The sequence below is a fragment of the Neophocaena asiaeorientalis genome, unplaced genomic scaffold, assembly GCF_003031525.2.
Source record: "Neophocaena asiaeorientalis asiaeorientalis breed wild unplaced genomic scaffold, Neophocaena_asiaeorientalis_V1.1 scaffold308, whole genome shotgun sequence".
Lineage (NCBI taxonomy): Eukaryota > Metazoa > Chordata > Mammalia > Artiodactyla > Phocoenidae > Neophocaena > Neophocaena asiaeorientalis.
This window is the reverse complement of record NW_020172768.1, coordinates 1,395,533-1,410,897: the sequence shown is the minus strand read 5'-3', so window position 1 is coordinate 1,410,897 and position 15,365 is coordinate 1,395,533. Positions and strand designations below refer to the sequence as shown.

General features: G+C 39.1%; 2 protein-coding genes across 9 annotated transcripts in view; one reads left to right on the top strand and one right to left on the bottom strand.

Moving 5' to 3' along the window:
• Nucleotides 1-308: 308 nt before the first annotated feature.
• SPA17 (sperm autoantigenic protein 17) lies at nt 309-12,158 on the bottom strand. 3 transcript variants are annotated; one of them, XM_024740796.1, is made up of 5 exons: nt 12,023-12,158; nt 10,561-10,732; nt 6,896-6,966; nt 4,939-5,013; nt 309-635 (listed from the first exon to the last, which is right to left on the bottom strand). In XM_024740796.1, exons 2-5 carry the CDS (start codon nt 10,712-10,714, stop codon nt 492-494), a joined length of 444 nt encoding a protein of 147 aa, XP_024596564.1. In that variant the 5' UTR covers nt 10,715-10,732; nt 12,023-12,158; the 3' UTR covers nt 309-491. The 3 variants fall into 3 exon arrangements, with proteins under 3 accessions (XP_024596564.1, XP_024596562.1, XP_024596563.1); XM_024740794.1 differs by having other exon boundaries at nt 10,561-10,741; nt 12,023-12,128; XM_024740795.1 differs by lacking the exon at nt 12,023-12,158 and adding an exon at nt 11,820-11,836 and having other exon boundaries at nt 10,561-10,741.
• A 104-nt stretch (nt 12,159-12,262) lies between these two features.
• Nucleotides 12,263-15,365, top strand: part of SIAE (sialic acid acetylesterase) — a 37,809-nt gene continuing 34,706 nt past the window's right edge. For all 6 annotated transcript variants that reach the window (XR_003002658.1, XM_024740719.1, XM_024740718.1 and 3 more), the window contains exon 1: nt 12,263-12,358. Coding sequence is in view for 5 of the 6 variants with exons in the window: in XM_024740719.1 (XP_024596487.1) it covers nt 12,292-12,358 (67 nt within the window). In the remaining variant the exon portion in view is untranslated. The remainder of the gene's footprint in view (nt 12,359-15,365) is intronic.

Here is a 15,365-nt window from a genome sequence, read left to right as displayed (position 1 = left end):
TGGGTGAAACTTACAGGGAGACAGATTTTTGACTCAACTTATCTTCTAATAATTTGAGTTATTCAAAAACTAAATGGACTATCCTTGAAAAGCAGTGGAATTCTCTACTACTGGGAGTGAAAGAGGAGCCAAAGGACTATTTTTCAGGGATGTGATAGAGAGGAGTTACTCATTAGATAATGGTTAAATCACACAGCCTCTGAGATCTCTGAAAACTCAGATACTCCAGCTTTGTAACTCTAAATCCAAGGGTCTCTAGACATAGACTTGGGAGAAGTATAAATAAGACTCATGATCTCAGAGAAGTCTTCAAGAGGCATGCGTTCAATGGCATGTTTATTAAACACGTGCTCGCGACAGATTTTCACAACAGCAACAAATGTTATTTCACTACCTCAAATCTCACTTATTAAGAAAAAAAATAAGACAGTCACAACAAGGTTGATGGATTTGGATTTTTTCGTGTTTTCTGGGGGGTAAAGCCAGTCTCCTCACTCATTTTCCTCTGTTTTTTCTTGAAGAGCACTCGATTTCATTTTCTTTACCTTCTCTCTGGCTAAGTGTCCCCGGAAGGCTGCCTGGATTTTGACAGCAGCATTTTCCTCCATGTCCTTGTCTTTTTCAGAAGATTCATTCTCAGAGAGGAGAAAAAGTAAAAGACTTCTTAAGCATCTCGTATTTTGATGCTATAAAAATAAGTGTATAAACTTAATCAACTTAGGGATGTAACAATCGAGATGGGTTGCTTCCTGAAAGAATTTTATATATCATCACGTTGTATATGTACCAAACGGTGAATGCCAAAATATCAGACATCTTGTTTTGTCACTCTTTGATATGTCTCTGCAATAAAAGATCATTGCCAACTTCTTCCCTGCAAAACAGTTCCTATTCAACAGCTTCCTATTTAACATTTTTTGGGGGAAAATAAGTGAGAATCCTTGAAGCAGGGTAAAAATGCCAAGAAGGGGCTTCCCTGGTGGCGCAGTGGTTGAGAGTCCGCCTGCCGATGCAGGGGACACGGGTTCATGCCCCGGTCCGGGAAGATCCCACATGCCGCGGAGCGGCTGGGCCCGTGAGCCATGGCCGCTGAGCCTGCGCGTCCGGAGCCTGTGCTCCGCAATGGGAGAGGCCACAACAGTGAGAGGCCTGCGTACCGCAAAAAAAAAAAAAAAAAAAAAAAAAAAAAATGCCAAGAAGAATAGTAAATGTGCTGTTTCAAAATAATCATGATTACACAAAATGGATTATTTTTAATTTCTCAATGATTAGCTAATTAAAATCATACATTTAAAGTGAAATGCCAAAGAGGAATCCATTTAGTCCAATAAAATCAGTTTTAAGATGGTTGCTTGAATTTTTGTACACAGCTTCCTTTTAAAAAAACATTTAGGTATAATTTACAGATAGTGAAATGCACAGATCTTAAGTGTACAGGTCAATAGATATATAGCTTTTAATATATTTTTTAAATTAAAAAGTGATACATATACATTTAAAAATTTAAATACCACTGGTAGTGAAAGTTTTCTCCATTTTCCCAAATCCTATACCTAAAAGGTAACCCATCATTATGGATTGAGTATATATATCCTTCTAAAATTTCTCTATATACAAATGTATTCATATGGGTATATATTTGCCTTTTTATTAAAAATATGAGATCATGCTGATCACAATGTCCTGCAGCTACTTTTCCCAGGTAACAATGTATCTTGGTTCCCTTTTTCCTTTTTTTTATGTTATTCAGTATATAATTCTGCCTATTCCTTTTTTTTTTTTATGATACCATTGTAGTCCATTGTACTGATATACTTTGATTTATTTACTCATTCTCCTACTAATGGACCTTTGGGTTGTTCAACCACCCCCTCCCCCCATGACAAAGAGGCAAATCTATCTCTTAAACTTTATTTTTATTTATTTATTTATTTATTTTTGCGGTACGCGGGCCTCTCACTGCTGTGGCCTCTCCCGTTGCGGAGCACAGGCTCCGGACGCGCAGGCCCAGCGGCCATGGCTCACGGGCCCAGCCGCTCCGCGGCATGCGGGATCTTCCCGGACCGGGGCACGAACCCGCGTTCCCTGCATCGGCAGGCGAACTCTCAACCACTGTGCCACCAGGGAAGCCCCTAGCTCTTAAACTTTAATATGCAAACAGATTGGTATAAAATCCTCTGAGATGATGCCCTAATGTGGGCAAATGAATTACGCTGAAGTTGGAAATCAATGGGCTCTCAATTCAAAGTCATAAAAACCTGTGTAAGGGCACCTATTAAAGATGTAAGGAAATGACACTACCTTCCTTCTTTCCTGACCTCCCACTGCATCTTATGCTAATGTTAGGCTGAGTTGCACTGATATAATTCTGAGATGACTTATAAAGGTTATAAGGTAAACTTATGACCCACTGGGTAGGAAGTAAGGTATTCCTGGAGGGGGATTGCCCTTTTTGGGTGTCAATTATTGGGTAACTAACTGGGACATTAATACATGAAAAGAAACTCAGAAGTTTGGCCTTCAACACTGTAGACTGTGAGTTCTTCTTTCTCACTAGGCTTGGTCCTCTTGAATCTGGACTATGAAGCATATAGGCAGTGACATGCTGGTAAACGTTTAAAAACTGGCTCTCCAGAAAAAAAAAGTGGTCCTGATTTGTAGTATTTATCATGATCTTAATACTCCCACTGTGGCTGATTTCAAGCTATCAAAGTGATATTATTGAACATGGGGTTGTGTACATACGTGTACAACTGTCTCTTAAGAGCTGGCTTTAGCACACCACTGAATATAGGCATCTTTGAGAGTGGACCGAGCCTAACCCACTGTTGCTTGGATGTAGGCTGTCAGGCAGGAAGTCATTTTTGTAGAGCGAAATGCATGGAAGATGAGTAGGACTCATTGTGTAAAGCCATTTTATTTGGCTGTAGGCAATTCCCCATGAGCTTCCTTTTGTTATGTCTGAACCTTTACCACTGTGTGGTGATGACAGCGTCAATTAGTGAAAAGTTCCTGAAGTGGAAGTTGAATCTGAGGGATGAAGACTGAGGCTGTATACCCTGAGAAAACCATAATTCAAAAAGACACATGCACCCCGAATGTTCACTGCAGCACTATTTACAATAGCCAGGACATGAAAGCAACCTAAATGTCCACTGACAGATGAATGGATAAAGAAGATGTGGTACATATTATGGGCTCTCAATTCAAAGTCATAAAAACCTGTGTAAGGGCACCTATTAAAGATGTAAGGAAATGACACTACCTTCCTTCTTTCCTGACCTCCCACTGCATCTTATGCTAATGTTAGGCTGAGTTGCACTGATATAATTCTGAGATGACTTATAAAGGTTATAAGGTAAACTTATGACCCACTGGGTAGGAAGTAAGGTATTCCTGGAGGGGGATTGCCCTTTTTGGGTGTCAATTATTGGGTAACTAACTGGGACATTAATACATGAAAAGAAACTCAGAAGTTTGGCCTTCAACACTGTAGACTGTGAGTTCTTCTTTCTCACTAGGCTTGGTCCTCTTGAATCTGGACTATGAAGCATATAGGCAGTGACATGCTGGTAAACGTTTAAAAACTGGCTCTCCAGAAAAAAAAAGTGGTCCTGATTTGTAGTATTTATCATGATCTTAATACTCCCACTGTGGCTGATTTCAAGCTATCAAAGTGATATTATTGAACATGGGGTTGTGTACATACGTGTACAACTGTCTCTTAAGAGCTGGCTTTAGCACACCACTGAATATAGGCATCTTTGAGAGTGGACCGAGCCTAACCCACTGTTGCTTGGATGTAGGCTGTCAGGCAGGAAGTCATTTTTGTAGAGCGAAATGCATGGAAGATGAGTAGGACTCATTGTGTAAAGCCATTTTATTTGGCTGTAGGCAATTCCCCATGAGCTTCCTTTTGTTATGTCTGAACCTTTACCACTGTGTGGTGATGACAGCGTCAATTAGTGAAAAGTTCCTGAAGTGGAAGTTGAATCTGAGGGATGAAGACTGAGGCTGTATACCCTGAGAAAACCATAATTCAAAAAGACACATGCACCCCGAATGTTCACTGCAGCACTATTTACAATAGCCAGGACATGAAAGCAACCTAAATGTCCACTGACAGATGAATGGATAAAGAAGATGTGGTACATATATACAATGGAATATTGCTCAGCCATGAAAAGGAACAAAATTGGGTCATTTGTAGAGACGTGGATGTACCTAGAGACTGTCATACAGAGTGAAGTAAGACAGAAAGAGAAAAACCAATATTGTATATTAACACATATGTGTGGAATCAAGAAAAATGGTACAGATGAACCTATTTGCAAAGCAGAAATAGAGACACAGACGTGGAGAACAAATGTATGGACACCAGTGGGGGGAAGGGGTGGGATGAATTGGGAGATTGGGATTGACATATATATACCACTGTGTATAAAATAGATAACTAATGAGAACCTGCTGTATAGCACAGGGAACTCTACTCAGTGCTCTGTGGTGACCTAAATGGGATGGAAATCCAAAAAAGAGGGGATATGTGTATACACATAGCTGATTCACTTCACTGTACAGCAGAAACTAACACAACATTGTAAAGCAACTATGTCTCAATAAAAAATTTTTTTAAAAAAGACTGAGGCTGTGATTTTTGTCTGTTCTTCCCCTTGGGGAGATTTTCCCATCCGTAATCTTCTTCCATAATCTTGGAAAATAAGATTTTATTTTTAAGGGGAAGAATGAGTTTTCCTTTATAAGAGGCATGGCTAAAACTGATCCACCAGTTAGTATATCACTGGTGCTAGTTATCTAAAAAGCAAAATCATGATTTTAGCAATATGGATGACAGACTGGATTCATATTTGGAGGATAATTTTAAATTGAGGGATGTCATTCTTTGTAGGAATCCAATAGTACATGGAAAATACAACTTACTAAGGCTGTCACCTCTTTCATAGATGTCTGAGACTTTTCTTTTCCAGGCTCACATTTCTCCAGTGGTTCTTGCTCCTAGAGGGGAAAGGGCCAAATAGACAATATTTCCAAAACAGTAAAGTCTTGGATCAAACTGCTTAAAGGTAATTTAATATTACTTTAAGTTATTGATAAGTGGTGGGAATTAAACACATTTTTTAACAAGGAAAGTAGGTTGGGAAAAGGGATAAAAGAAAACTCTCAAGGGAATATGCATAAACAAATATTAAAGACCAAGGAATTGGTTAAAAAAGTTTGATCTTTTGTTTTTGGAATGTGTATAATATTGTTTTATATTAAAAACAAACCATTGTCTTATACTAAAAGTTGATATGATGTTGTAATGAATCCTGAACAAGGAATAAAAAAGAGGTGCCAATAGTTTCTCAAACAGGAATGAAATAAATGCTATTGTATTCCATAGTATGAGGTCAAGTTGACTTTTTAATGATGTTTGTAGATTAAAAACTGAGTCAAAGAAGTAAGTTTTGCTGTAGGGAAGGATTTAAATAGAAAAAAAGGGAAACCAGCTCCATCTATTTTGACATGGTTACTGAAATATTACTCCAGAATAGAAGCATGGTTAATTCAAAACCTTATGGGAAGAGCTTCTTTAATTCATAAAACATAAATTTAAGCACATATAAGCTAATCAAATAAAGCCTTTAGAATTCAAAAGAGAAGAAAAACCACTCTAAAATTGCTATATAATAAGATTTAAAATTTTTCAACATTATTCCTTTGATTTCAATAAAACATGAACACAGAGAATCTAGTTAAATGGAAATAAACAGAACACCCCCATATCTAGCAGGCACAGATGGATGGAACTTCACTTTTGAATTCATGGAATAAGTGACAGGGGGATTTCCTCAGGAAATCCCCAAAATCTACTGTGCAACACCATCAAGATTTGACCTTTGTTAACTCCTTTTAATTCTAATATCTGCTGCTGCTTCATGGCTAATGTATTATCATACTTGCTTAGAGTACTGCTTCTCAGACTTTAATGTACCTGCAAGTTAACTCCTTTTAATTCTAATATCTGCTGCTGCTTCATGGCTAATGTATTATCATACTTGCTTAGAGTACTGCTTCTCAGACTTTAATGTACCTACAAGTTACTGTGTGGATCTTGTTAAAATTTAACCTCTACCTGGGGTAGAGCCGGAGATTGAATTTCCACCAAGTTGCCAGTTGGAGGCAATGACGCTGGATCACACACAGCCTTTCTCAACCGGTGTTCCTCATTGGGATCATAGAACACAGAATTCTTGAAGTGATTATTTTTCTCAGTTTTCCAAAGGATGGTACATAAATAGAATCATTCTAGATACAAAGAAGAGACATTGATTCCTTACGTGCAATGGATGCCTTTGGCTTAGGGCTTAATTATTTTGAGGCGTCTTGGTTGAGAAAGACTGGTTCTGAGAATGCTGCTAAAGAGAAGATAGATTCTTTCTCTGAACAGATTGGCTTAATAGAGAAGACTCTATACCATTACCATCTTTAATTCTAATCAGTCTTTTGTAAGACATCAATGATAATGAAATAATTGGACAAACAGCGCTTTATTTTATGAAATATCATCCATTAATTCAACCAATATTTATTGGGTATCTGCTATTGTAAGCACTGTGATACTCAATAACATTGGAACAACAAATGAAAGTAATTATTCTTTCACTGTCAAGTACGTGCTTCCTGTTGATCATCTTTAAATTTAAGCTAAGTACTGTACACGATGCAGATACCTTAGAAAAGAATTTCTTGCCAGAAAGAACAGCACAATCAAAAAGGTTCATAAGATATTTGTGATGCTTCTCACAATATTCATGATTTTGGGAGATGCCAATAATCTCTGTATCAGAGACAGGGAGAAGAATTAACCAAATCCAATAGCTTCACGGGACCATACCTTGAATGCATGGTTGTTATAGAAGCGGTCATCTACCTTAGTCCCCCATTCTGCTGGATCAAAGTTGGTTTCTAAATAACAAAAGTATAATAATTTCAGACTTACTTTGAGTTCATTAAAGTAAATGTAGACTAGTAACATAAAATGTTTTCTTTTTCAAATTATAGGTCCTTTACTGCCAGTCAAAAATTTTATTGACGCTGTACACAGCCTACTGCTGTAGATATAACCAGTGATTATTAAATATATGATGATGAATTAAACATTAGATGAACCCTTGAGGATATTTAGAAAGGCAGTTAAAAAACCTAAATGCTGCTTTCAGAGTTTACAGTAAAATGGGAGAGACAGAGAACAAATGCTAATACTTAAATATAAGTATAGAAATTTATCGTTATATAATTATGGAAACTTATTATGTATTAGCAAACATGGGGGAAAATGTAACAAAAATAAATGTTAAATAGTAAGGAAGTTTGGAAAAGTGAAGGATGGGAGAAGTTTTTAAAATTTAGGCATATTATGTAGTCAGTTGACATAGAAGTATTTAAACAGAATTTTTCTTTAACTTTTCATTATGAAGAATTTCAGACTTAGAAAGTAGAGAGAATAATAACAAATTTCCATGAGCACATTACTCAGATTCAACAATTATAATCTCATGATTGATCTTATTTTATTTGTAACTTCACTCACTTTCCTGCCCTTCCTTCTGATTATTTTCAAGCCAATCTCAGGCATCCTACTATCTTATCTACAAATACTTGCTTCAGTATACGTCTCTAAGATATAAAGCCACAATACCATTATCACACCTAAAACTACTAACAATAATTCCTTAATATCATCAACTATCCAAATTTCTCCCATTGTCTAATATATTTTTATTTGTTTTTTTACTGCTGATTTGTTCAAATCAGGACCCAAACAATGGGCACACAGAGCCTTTTGTTATGTCTTTTAAATCTCTTATAACTGAAACCCTACCTCCCAGCCCACATTTTTTTCCTTGCAATTTATTTGTTGAGGAAATTGAGTCATTTTCCCTTTGGAGTTTTCCACAGTTTAGATATCTGATTTCATTCCCACTATGATTTTTTTACCAAGTTCCTCTGCCTTTGAATTTCCTGTAGATTGCTAGTTAGATCTATATGTCTTATCTGATTCAGGTTTGAGGTTTTTTTCCCCAAGGATACTTCATAAGTAGTGCAGTATAATTCTGCCAGGAGATATATAATATCTGGTTGTTTCTCTTTATACAATTTTTATGGGCCCATTGATGATGACTGCTTAGATCATTTCTTTAGGGTTGCAAAATGGCAATGTTCTAATTTGATCATTACTTCTTTATTTCTGGAGTACTCAATAAAAAATACTTTCTCTGTTTGGTTACCCTGAAATACAGTTCTTACATAAAAGGCAGGTTAAACGTTTGATTCTTTTCCTTTATTTACCAGTTTTCAGATTAATCAGTTGGTTCCTTAGGATCCTCTCAAAGAGTTTTCTTGGTTTTTTTTTTTGGAAATAATTATGAACTAATGAATATGTAACAAATTGAACGAATTTCAATCCACTGCATTTATTAATCTTATTGATGCTCTAATTGTCCAAAATTGGCCAGTAGGGGCTTATTCAGGTGCTCAGATGTTCCTGAGTCCTTTGGAAACAACTCATAATCTTTGCAGTTTTCCTATTTTCTGGTATGGCAAGGTGTTGAGGCTCATCTTGCATATTTCCTGCCCAGTTTATGGGATTGGTTAGTTCTCCAAGAAGCTCTGGTTCCTGGAAGATGGTAGCTGGAGGCCAAAGTCTAGGGACTAGGTGCTCACTGGTACTGGGTTGGTCATTGTTTTGAGGCCTTTAAAAAATATAGAGAGCTAGAAAATAATACTTTCACTTTTCAAAGAGAAAATCTATCATGAGGTCTGATGATATTTTTCAATTCAAATTTAGAATTATGGGATTTTTATCAACTTCTTTCATTTTTATATTTGTATGTCATTTTTCTTACACTAAAAATCCTATTCCTAATAACAGTAGGATAGTTACTTATTTGCTATGTTCTACAATATATAAAAATTACAGAGTAACTGTACTATAATATTATTAAATATTATTATTTTCAGTGATGACTGAAAACAATTTAAGATTTCTTTTTAAAACTTCATTTTATTTTTAGGCTATATCCACCAGGAATGCACAAAGTACTGTGTTATAAAGTCTCTTGAAATAATTCTTTTTTGTGCGGTTATGTTACCCATTTAATACTAGTTAGGTTCATTTGTTTCACTTTGCTTCTAAATTTAGAAATTGCTTAACAATTAAAAAATTTAATTCTATTTTATAACTATGTGAAACATATATGATTCTGAATTTAAGATGTATTCAGACAAGTCTAGCAAGTCTAGCTTCTATCCTGTTCCCTCTGCTCTCTGTTCCTTCTCCTGCTAGAGGTAAATGTTTTTTTGCTTTTTTTTTTTAGAGGTAAATGTTAATTTTTAAAAGATTTATTCTTCCGTTTAAAAAATATAAATGAACAGTTATGTATTCATATCAACACCTCTTTGTTAGATAATTGGTAGCATACTAAATACATTTTTTTCCACCTTACTTTTTTCACTTAATATATCCTGAGGGTCACTGCATAACATCATAGAGATCTTCCTCGTTCCATTTTCGTTTGTTTGTTTACAGCTATACATTAATCAGTAGTGTAGATGTACTCAAGTTTATTCAAAAAATCCTCTATGATGAATATTTGGGTTGCTTCCTCAAGTGACAATAAATTGTAAAATGATTAAAAATGGAATGTTTATTTGCTTGTGACTATTTCTAGTCATCTTTACTACTCTGTTGGAACACTGTAATCAAAAGTAATGATGACAGCTTAAACAAAATGGTTGTTCTAGTCAGGGTTTTTAATAGAAACTTATAGCTGTAATAATTCTCATTTTGACCAGTGGGTCAGGTCTTGATTGTCATGAACTGTCAAGGCTGGGAATTTGGAAATTTTATTTATGGAAGTGAAGAAACTCTGCTTTAGCTCTCAACCAAAGAGTCACTGTTGGCAGGAATCTTAGTCTCTGGACAGGGTGGGACCTTGGAAATATAGAAAAAGAATATAAATTACCTTCCCAAGCTGGAAGTTCACTTTTCAAAGCAGTTTTTCTCTGTGCCTTTATTGAGGAACAGTTTCATATACCCCTGTGAATACCAACTTATTGGATCTAAGGAGTACAGAATTATTTTTTTACAACACTTAATAATACTTTCAAGTAAAAAGAGTCAAAATGTAAAGAAAACCATAAACTCTCCTCCCAAGAAGAATAGACAGTCAACTGCCTGGGAGGCATAGGAACAGCATGTTGGAAAACAGACAGCTAGAGTGGGTGCTCTCCTGAGCTCCCCTTCCACCCCACGTGTCCATGAGAAATACAAAGAAGAGGGTCTGAGTGATAAACAGTAATCTTCAATAATGTGAAATAATGTGATTTAAGAGAGCCTGTCAAAAAGGCACATGCTGTTTCAAATAGCAAGAACTGTTAGTTGAAGATACCTGCCCCATAAAGGCTTTCTGTGGAATAGGAATGGTCTTAAGCAGGTCTCACCATAATCAAATGCTTAGTCTCTTATTTTTTAAAAAAGCCGATTTTAAAAAAGCTTACTCTCTCTTTTCTCTAGAAGATTCTCAAAATATGCTGCTGCAAAAGCTGGTATATTGTCCGGTTGCTCCCTCAGAATCTCGCGTGTGAGCCCTTCAAGAAGATTCCCAAATCCTTGTGGAATTCGGTAGTGGGTGTTGGAGAATGGAATCGACATCTCCTTGGGAGGAACTGCCTATTGTACCTAGAGATTCATTAAAGAGTACTGTCTTTAAATTTGTCTAATTTTACTTGTATAATCACAACTATGACAAGAAATTACTTCTGAGACTCCAAATTTCCGGACTTCAGTCCTTTTTTTCCCCAACACAGCCCAAGTCCATCCATTTCTTCCAAAGAGTTTTGAATTTTTCCATTATTAGAATATTAAAAATATTTAATAGGTGAAATTATTTTTTAAAAATAATTTCCTCCCTCTTTGTCTCTAAAATGGTAATTTTTCCTATCCCACAAGAATTTAGAGAGAATGATTGTTAAAAATTCATCTTAGGGCTTCCCTGGTGGCGCAGTGGTTGAGAGTCCGCCTGCCGATGCAGGGGACACAGGTTCGTGCCCCGGTCCGGGAAGATCCCACATGCTGCAGAGCAGCTGGGTCCGTGAGCCATGGCCGCTGGGCCTGCGCGTCCGGAGCCTGTGCTCCGCAACGGGAGAGGCCACAACAGTGAGAGGCCCGCGTACCGCAAAAAAAAAAAAAAAATTCATCTTAAACTGCCGAAAAGACCCTGTTTAAGGTCTAAAATTAAAAAAAGAGAGAAAAAAAACTAGTCCTTGTTATAGAAATTAATTTGTCGAGTGAATTAAGTTTCACACTTAGTCGTTCCCTTAGCTTCCACTTCTGAAGCATGACCTACAATGCCTCGTTGAAGCATCTATATACTCTGGAAGGGGCAGTGGGGACAGAGCGGCTGGGGGCAAGGTCATGATTTTGCAGTTCCAGCCTGCAAAGTTTGGGGATGCTTACATTTTCTGGTTTTGTCTCGACCCGGTCTTCGCTTCCTGTCTTGGAATACAAGGGTCAGATAAGGATAGCTGCTAAGCAGCGGGATGGGCTACTGAGTCTGCAAACAACACTCAGGGACCTGGCCCGTTTGTGAGAGTATCAATGCCGAATAAGGCCGGAAGCCGTGGTAGGGGTCTAGGTGGGGGACTAGTCGGTTTAATGAGGCCGAATCTATAGAGTTTTACCTTCTTATTTTGAGGGAACAGGAAATGAGGCATTGAGTCATTCTAGGGTTGTGAAAAGGAAAAGACTCTGAACTAACGTGGGGAATGGAGGGCGGTCGGAGGGGGAACACAGGTCTAGTCGGGGGCGGCACGGCGAGGATCTGGGATTTCGGACTCGCTGCTTGGCTCCCAGTCTGCCCTAGGCTTCCCGGAATGCGGCGGGGATCCTGAGAGAATACGAGAGGCGAAGGGAAAAGGCGAGATCTCGATTTCCGAAAGGAAATGGGGTAAACCGCCTCACCTCTTAGGTCTCTCAGAGCTGGAGCTGATGGTTCAGGTTGTGTTTTCTCGTTGCCGGGAAACCGTGTTTTGTTTTGTTTTTTCCATTCAACTACGGCGGCCGAGGAGAGGCACGGGCCCTCCCGGAGGCCGCGGACAGCTTCGCGGACTGAACGGCCTGGGAAGGGCGGAGTCAGGCCTTTTCCGCCCTAAGCAGGCCCCGCCCACGGCCCCGCCCCCGATGGCGTCCCCGCCCCGAGGCCTTCGCTGTGGTGAGGGCTCCTCACAAACATGGTCGCGCCGGGATTTGTGTTTGGGCTCGTGCTGCCGTTACTCCTAAGGGCCGACGCAAGTGCAGGTGAGGCGGCCGGGCTCGGCCCGACCCCTGCCCGTCCGTCAGCCTGCGCGGGCTCCGAGATACCGCGTCCTCCGCAGGACCGCCCCCCGCGCCCTCCTCTCTAGCTCCGGGAAGGAACTCCGGGTAGGAGCCGGGTTCCACCACCCGGGCCTCGGTTGCGGGTGTCTGCTGGGCAGGAGCCCCGGCCTGTCCGCTTCCTCCACTGCCTTCCACCGCCCCTATGTTGCAGCATGTGGGGCAGCGGGAGAGTTGGGTTTGTCTAAGGAGGGGAGGCCCAAATGTGCCCAGACCGAGGCCCTCAGTGTCTGAATAATTGCAGGGGAACTCGAAGGGGAGGGGGCGAAACTAGTTAGATAATATTTGGAAACTGGTGACTGAGTCATCCAAAACATTTCAGTGCAGCCCCCTCAGTGGTGCCCCTGGGGAGGGTTTGCTTCAGGCTGGGTTGCTTGGGGGAATTAAATTTTCCTAGTTTAAGTGGTGATTAGGGCTAAGGCATACAACCCCCTCACTAGCTCAGAGTATGTAAGACTCAGCTTTGGTTCCTGCTGCAGCTCGCAGACACTGGTGGTGGGATAATATGCATGGCATTGGGGAGGATGACTCACTTTGACTATTGTCTAGGTCATATCGTGTCATTTGAATACCCCAGACTGGATGCTGCCTCACAGAAAAGAAATGAAAGTTGAGGTGGGAGAACAGAGTGTAGAAAAATGACTGCACTACCTAAGAACCTGCAAAGTACCCAGATGCAGACAAACCGCAGGCCTTAAGTGGTTTTTCAGGGTTTAACAAAAGTGAAAACTAGCAGCAGCTTATATCATTTCCTGAGTCATCCCCACTCAGTGACCTTTGAGTCCAGTATATGAGGTGGGGAGAAGGGAAAGAAGAGAATAGGGCCCTTATTCTATTAATTTTTCTGTTAAAGGCTGTTAACTTTAACATCACTATTTTATCTTTGCCTTTGGGTCATATTGTTACATCACCTTCATTAACAATGACTTTATTTTTTAATTTATTAATGCTCTAAATTTTCTTCCCTTATTTGGTTGCATATCCTGACTTCTTTCCTTCAAATCATTCCCCCTGTGCTCATGTTTATCACGTAATAGTTGAAATGTGCAAACATGTATGTAGCAATGATAAAATGAACACCCAGAGGCGCTTCACCCAGCTTAAGAACTAGAACGTTGCCAGTTTTATTGAGACTCCATGGATATTCCTCCCTAGTGCATCCACCGGTTCCTCACCAGAGGTAACCACTGTCCTAATTTTGTCAGTCTACTTTTAACTTCCCAGAACACTAATTCCTGTTTTTCTACTCCAACACCCAAAGGAAACATTGAAGACCTAAAAAAAAAATCAAATGTTGTGTCTTTTATTTGACAAAAACAATTACCAGTCCCACCTCCTTTCTTGTTCTCCTGTTTTGTCCATTGCTCAATTCCTTGGTAATGTTCCACTGTCTATTCTTATCAGCTTGGAATGTGAGCTTTATAAGAACAGGGAATATGACTTGTCTGTGATTTACCACCAGTATCTAACTGTGGCAGAGTGGAAATTGCAGTGACTTTGGAATCAGGTGGCTTGATTTCTTGTCCTGTCTTAAACTACCTATGTGATTTGAGGCCAAAGAAGTTTAACATCTGTACTGTGTTTAGCTTTCTGCCTGACACAGTTACTCTTCCCAGTATAATGTAAGCTCCCTGCTGGCAAGGATTTTTGCCTGCTTTTTTTTTCTTTCTTTCACTGTTACATCCTCAATGCTTAAAATTGTGCCTGGCACACAGTAGGCATCTTTAAGTGTTTGTTGAATGAATTAATGCACAAGCTATTTTAAAAAATTACCTAATCTACTTGGGTCTCAGTCTGTTGATAGTAAATAACGTGATTATACCCCAGGGTGTAAAAGATTCTTTCCACCTCTAAAATTCTTTAACTCAGAATAGAGCCATGCACAAAGAGGTTCGGTGAATGTGTGTTGTCGAAAACAGACTGACTGGGAAAAGTATTTTCCCCAACATTTGAGAAGGTGGCCGCACACCTCCAGAGCCCCTTATTCGCCTGGGTTCATGCCTGCGGTAGCCAGTTTTCTTCAATCCCTTCCCCACCCCATCCTCTTTCTGCTCAGCTCTTAGACCTTTGGTTTATCAGGTTTTGTTCCATATAAAACACTTACCCAAGACAAGGCCTTCCCACACATGCGCCTCTTCCCTTCCCTCCAACGTGCTTATGCAATTCTGGGCTGTTGTAGTCTCTTCTTAGAGCGTTTTGCTCCTGGTAGCTGTGCATCTCCAGCCCAGTGGGTCTTCCGGATGATCTTTGATTGTCATGTAGGTTTTATGATGGAACAAACTCCTAAGAGAGAGCTGAGGATGTCTAGGGACTGGGTTGTTATTCGAAGTGCAGGAAAAATAGGCCACCAAGTCTGTGTAGGAGACCCCATTAGCTGTGCTGCCCTGTTAAGTATAGCCTAAGGGGCTGTCATCATTGTAGCTTCCAGGGGGGAAAATGTCAACTTTGTTAGTTCTGTTTCTCTTTCCTGCCAATCATTTTTGTTTAAAACCCTTTAAAAAAATCTTAATTTTGTTAATTATTTTCTTCTAGGGAGTTTTGTCTGTTTTGTTCAGACAAATTGGGATATAACTTTAAAAAGTTTTTTTTCCCCCTGATGAAGTTTTGATGAGGAACCCACTGAGATAATTTGGATAGGTGCTTGTTATTAATAAAATACTTCGATATAGGCTGGATGTTAAAAATAGGAATGATATCGTTAAAGTGAATTCTTATTCAGTCTTGTTAGTGACTGTCTAGAATAGAATCCACAGTTTCAAGTGCTCCTTCTCTTTTTGTATAATTTAGCTTGTGAAATGGGTGAATTGCAACAAAAGACCTTTTGTTCAGACACTTTGACCTTCTGTCTCTCACTGACCTTATTTTTTGCATCTTAATTTATCTGAATTTACCTTAGAAGGAAGCAGACTTGTTGCAGATATTCATAAATGTT

Coding starts and splice junctions, on each gene's coding strand:
- SPA17 (XM_024740796.1), bottom strand. CDS start 10,714: ATGTCGATTCCATTCTCCAACACCCACTACCGAATTCCACAAGGATTT. Junction 5,014..6,895: donor ATAACAACCATGCATTCAAG/GTATGGTCCCGT, acceptor TTTCCCCTCTAG/GAGCAAGAACCACTGGAGAA. Junction 636..4,938: donor TGAAAGAGGTGACAGCCTTA/GTAAGTTGTATT, acceptor CTCCTCTCTGAG/AATGAATCTTCTGAAAAAGA.